General features: G+C 40.1%; 1 protein-coding gene across 1 annotated transcript; it reads left to right on the top strand.

The window, feature by feature from the left end:
* The first annotated feature begins 534 nt into the window (after positions 1–534).
* Positions 535–4600, top strand: RAMAC (RNA guanine-7 methyltransferase activating subunit). The gene is made up of 4 exons (XM_060157632.1): positions 535–667; positions 1437–1485; positions 3151–3329; positions 4068–4600. The coding sequence occupies exons 3-4, from the start codon at positions 3160–3162 to the stop codon at positions 4252–4254; spliced, it is 357 nt and encodes a 118-aa protein (XP_060013615.1). The 5' UTR covers positions 535–667; positions 1437–1485; positions 3151–3159; the 3' UTR covers positions 4255–4600.
* Positions 4601–5408: the final 808 nt, after the last annotated feature.

Below are 5408 nucleotides of genomic sequence, written 5' to 3'. Positions count from 1 at the left end.
TATTTGGGAATATGCAGCGTTTATAACACCTACTGAACATCCCAGAAGAAATGACCAAGACTCCTGGAGGTAACTAGATACTGACGACTTAGGCTGGAGCAGTGCGGGGCTGTGTTTTGGCAAAAACACGTACAAAACAGACTACAGAAATCTTACTACCGAAGCTTGCCTGGACAGAAGTGAAAGGTGTAGCGCCACTGAAGGAATCCACTCGAGTCTACTTTCCACCGCCTGCCCTCGCCTCGCACTCCTCACAAAGACTCCCGGCGCAGGCGGCCGGAAGTAGCCTTTCCCTCCCCGCTCGGCACAGAAGTTCCAGAACTTCCGTCCCTACCCGTCACCGGCTCCCAGTCAAGGAGGCTCAATATACAGCGATGCGTCTCTTTCTGTACAGCCACCAGGCAGACTGAAAGCGCACGGTGGGCAGCATCACCTTTATCCCGCCAACCCACCACCCTCGTAAGCTCCAGGCCAGCCACCAGCGTTGGAAGAATTGGGAAAAATCCACACGGTTCGCCGAAGATACCGCGAGACTTCATAGGCCCGCCTCGGCCTTAGCGCGCCGGAAGCGGAAGTCAGGCCGTGGTCGGAGTCTGGCCAAAGTGGATCTGTTACCTTGGAGAGCTGAAGCGGTCCGGAGGTCCTGTGACGGTGTTCTGGCTCGGAGGTAGGTTTCCGTGAGCGTCTGGCCGGCGGGGTCCGGCCCGAGCGGGATAGATACAGCCCTGGGCGTGGGGGCGGGGGTGTCGCTCATTCGGGGCCGCGGGGAGGAGGGAACCGGGCGGGCAGAGCTGAGTGGCCGGCGAGGTGTCCTCTGGCTCTGCCGTTACGAGACTAGACCCTTTGGCGAGACCGGAAGCCGCTTACTCCTCGCGGCCTCCAGTTTCCCTCGCATCTGGGGCCGAGGTGCTTCAGAAGGAGCGCATCAGTCAAAGCCTTGATAGACAGGCGCTGGTGTGCTGTGAGAGAGGACTGAAAAAAGCAGTGGTTCTCAGTCCGTGTCTTCGTCGGTTAGTTCTCTGGGTTCATCTCCCAGGGCAGCGAAACCCCATTCTGGGTAGTCATTTACAAGGTTAGTGGCCTGCAGCGAAAGTTCTGTGTGGTTTTATTTAGGGTCAAAAAACTAGTAGTCTTCGAGTACATATCTGAAAGGCTGTACCCTGTGTTTTCCAACAGAAAAGAACATACTTTGTGAAGTTGTTATTCATGCTCGAACTAGCTCATTGGTTTTGAGTAGCATCTTCTAGCCCTTCGGTGGCACTTTAAGCTCCAATTCCCTCTTTGGAATTAACGTTGCAAGTCTTTAGAGTACTTTTAATCCTACCACTTAATTAACCTTTATGGTTCCTGTCCCCACGACACACACCTTTTGAGGGTTTCTTTCAAGGGAGTCAAGTTTTGTTTTGTTTTGTTTTGTTTTGTTTTTCTTCCCATAGATCTAAACAATCTAAACATTAAACGGTACAGCTGCCTCAAATCCCTGGGGTAAGTAAAGCTTGGATCAGTTAAAATTCTATTTAAATTTCATTCTCACCAGTAATTATAAAGATGATACACATTTGTTTGTTTGTGGGAGGGGGATCCTGGAAGAACGTTAGGATAGCACATTTGCCTTGGCTTATGATTTTTACCGCCCCTCTGGTTAGGTATGGGTCATCTTTCTGGTGATTTCTGTGATTCCTATAGGAATCAAGGCACGCCTTTAATTTGCTGAATTTATTTTAAACCATACCCTGGATTTGAGAATTTGACATCTGTTTGCCAATCCCAGACACCACTGGTATTTAATAAGACATACTGTAAGAGAACAGAGGCCGGGAAGGTAAGACATGTAGATACTGTTTCTTGCATCCAAATAATAATCTTTAATTTTGTTGGGACAAGGGTAGTATTATAAATATTTGCATATGTTTTGAGGGATTTGGAGGAAAGAAAAACTAATGAAAAAGCTGTCTTCCAGTATCACATCTCTTTGACAAAAACTTTTTATTATAAACTGAAGTAATACAGGAAGAAAAATAATTTTAGGACATCAGATAAGGGAGATTTGGTTTTAAAGTTTTAGCATGATGTCACATATGCCCCAAATCACAGAACAGATTTTAGTGGTCTTGAGGCAAAGAACAGAAAGATGGGGTTTAGGTGAGGAAAGGTAGGGGATGGGACTACATCAAGGAAGGACTGGAAATTGGGGGCTACCTTCAAAATACTGCTAGGGCTGCCTTCCAGGTCTTGGGTGAAGATGAAGAGAAGTGAACTCCTTCTCCCCTGGTTTCTCAAGGATTGCTGCTGCCGCCTAAGTCAAATCTTTTCTCAGAGGTAGAGGGCTCTCTGAAAATTTGGGTGAAGAAATACTGCTTCAAAAGTGAATCCATAATTGCCCTGGAAAACCCAGCTGATACAGATTTCAGTTTTCATAGCCATTAGATAATATTTTACAGTAGTTTTTTTCATATGTCACAGAACCTGGAATAAGAATATATTGAATACCATTATAAAGTAGTTACCCTAGACCTTAGTAGCTGTGTGTTTAAAGGCCTTTTTATTTGCCTTTCTGTTTTCATGTCTTTACTGTATTTACAGTCTTTCTCTTTATTGGCTCTTTTATTTTCCTACAAACAACTTCAGGTGTTGTAGCCTGGGGAAAAAAGAGGTAACCTTCCAGTAACCCCTTAGCTACTGCCCTTTGTGTTTTGTCTCTGTTTCCAGCCAAGCCTCTTGAAAGCTTGGTCTTTAATCAGTGTAGATTTCTACTTCCTTACCTTCCAGTTATTTCTTAATTAATTGTAGTCCTGTTTTAATCTCTGATACTCTAATCATCTCCTAATGGCTAAATCCAATTAATTTTCTCTTCTTGGTTCTTCCTATTACCTTACGATTCAACACTGATGATATATTGATGATGATATATAACAACAATCATGATACATCGTTCATCTTTGTATCCCAGGCTCCTAGTTAGCACAATGCCTGTACTATAGTAATCAAGAAGTACTGAATTGAATCTAGTCTATCTTAGGTTTAAAAGTACACAAGGACTTTTATGAATACCCTGCCTAAAAGTATTTACTTCTTGTTTTTCCACTATCTGGTGAAGATAGTGTTACTTAAAAAAAAAATTCTAATAGAAACATATTAAAAACTGTACAGAATTTCAGAATGACTGACACTTCTGAAGCTATTCCAAATTTTGAAGAGATGTTTGCCAGTAGATTCACAGAAGATGACAAAGAATACCAGGAATACCTGAAACGCCCTCCTGAGTCCCCTCCAATTGTTGAGGAATGGAATAGCAGAGCTGGTGGGAACCAAAGAAATAGAGGCAATCGGTATGTATTACTTCAGAACAGTAAATGCCAGTGGCTGATCTGGGAGAGGATAGCTTGAATCTGCTAGCCCACAAGGCCAGTGAGGGCAGGAATCAGTGTTTTTGTGCAGTGTGGTATACCGAGTGCCTAGTAACTGCTTGGCACACAGTAAGTGCCTGGTAAATACTTGCTTTTAATATTTTGTCAGCACCATATTTTTTTTCCCTTGCTATGCAATTGTGTGTGAGTGTGTTATAATGGTTTTTTAAAAAATATTCTTTCTCTGGACTAATATTTTATTTTCTCTGCAAATATGCTTTAAAAACCTAGAGTCTTTTACAAAACTTTTGCATTAAATTCCATAAAGAAGATACTGTTTTTGGTTTTACTTTAGAAAGAAGTTGATACAATGTAAATTACTTCTATTTGATACCTCAAAATAGATCAAAGGAATATTACCATACTGCTTTTGAACAATTGAATAGGTTTCAGAACCATCCTATTATTTGGGGTTTGGTGTTGTAGTCTACCTCTTCCCTGCAAAGTATTAAATATATCCAGTATAATACTGGATCTGAATCTTAGGAAAGTTTTGAATAACTAGTGCTATAACATTCTGTAGAGAAAAATGTTTTTTACTTTTTTGTATACTGAGTATTAGATTGAGAAATGAAATGCACCAGGATAGATTTGTCATGTGTTTTTTTTTTTTTTTTTTTTTAAGGGAAGTATAAAAATCTTTTTGTTTTGTTGTTGTAGGTTGCAAGATAACAGACAGTTTAGAGGTAGGGATAGCAGACGGGGGTGGCCAAGTGACAATCGATCCAATCAGTGGCATGGGCGATCCTGGGGTAACAATTACCCGCAGCACAGACAAGAACCTTACTACCCCCATCAATATGGACACTATGGTTACAACCAACGGCCTCCCTATGGCTACTACTGATAGAAATGTCAGCAGCTTTTAGTAAAACCATTTACTCTGTTAACATGATAAAAGTTTATGTTGTATTTTCTGTTGGTCATAGTTTTACATCTGATTGTAGAGAGTGGATTGATGTTTTGGAACTTGAGACTTTTTTAAAATTAGATCTTACTGGAGAGATATGATGGCTGCTGGAAATATCAATAAATACTCCCCTAAAAAGGCTGTGGATTATATTGCTTGACTTCTACCTCAGATTCTTCTTTATTTCATGACTTAATAGTGCTTTGAATGTTGTGAATTTTTTCCTTGTTTGACTTTCAGGAGTTCTTTGTTTTACACAGAAATAAAAATTTTACATAGAAAATGCTTGCTTTTACTTTGTAAGGTAAGGAAGTATCCCTGTACTCGGATGTGCTCATTCCTAATATTTTACAGAAGTAGTACAATCAACTCCTAAATGCACAACTATGCTTACTTGTGATATATTGTACATAGTAGTTGAAAGGAAAACAGTTATAGTATATTTTGTTTGGCTTTTGTTATTATGTGACTGTGGTACTTTAATTACTCTATAGGTATGAATCATCTTCACAATCGTTTTGGTCTCTTTTTAGAGGGATATCAAGAATAAACCTGTAAAATCAGGAAGGAATCATTCTCAGTTTCAATATCTTGATCTAGTGGTAGGTGGAATTAAGGCACACAGTAATTTTATACAAACTCTAAGGTTTCTTGCTAACTTAAACATACCAGGTCAGAATTCACACATTATACAAAAGTTTAACCCTGCAATGTTCCCTTCCTTTTCAATCGTATGTAAATAATGCTGCATTTTGTATTTACTTTTATGGTATTTAATGTGGGTTGATTTTACAATGTTATGTTCACCTCCAAATGTGCACCTTTGCTGCTTCCCCTTTGTAAATCCAGTGATGCTGTAACTTCCTTTCAGAGTGATCATTGTATTTCACATCATTTTAATGGCCATTATAATGGTTTTACTCAAATAAAATACTTGTAAGTATTCTCTCAAATTTTGGCAGGTAGCCCATTCATTAGAGATGAGCTTTTTGATTTTTTATTACTCTGTTCTCCTATCTGTTGAAAAAGATTTAGTGTAAGAATAATATTAAGAAAGAGCACAAGTTTCGTCATAGGTCAAAGGTATTAAA

The sequence above is a fragment of the Lagenorhynchus albirostris genome, chromosome 1, assembly GCF_949774975.1.
Source record: "Lagenorhynchus albirostris chromosome 1, mLagAlb1.1, whole genome shotgun sequence".
Lineage (NCBI taxonomy): Eukaryota > Metazoa > Chordata > Mammalia > Artiodactyla > Delphinidae > Lagenorhynchus > Lagenorhynchus albirostris.
The sequence above is the reverse complement of the archived record's forward strand: the minus strand, read 5'-3'. Positions and strand labels throughout refer to the sequence as shown.

What these genes read in the sequence shown, in the direction of transcription:
- RAMAC (XM_060157632.1), top strand. Translation starts at nt 3,160, where the DNA reads ATGACTGACACTTCTGAAGCTATTCCAAATTTTGAAGAGATGTTTGCC. An exon ending in CAAAGAAATAGAGGCAATCG is followed by an intron (nt 3,330 to 4,067) that starts GTATGTATTACT and finishes TTGTTGTTGTAG; the next exon opens with GTTGCAAGATAACAGACAGT.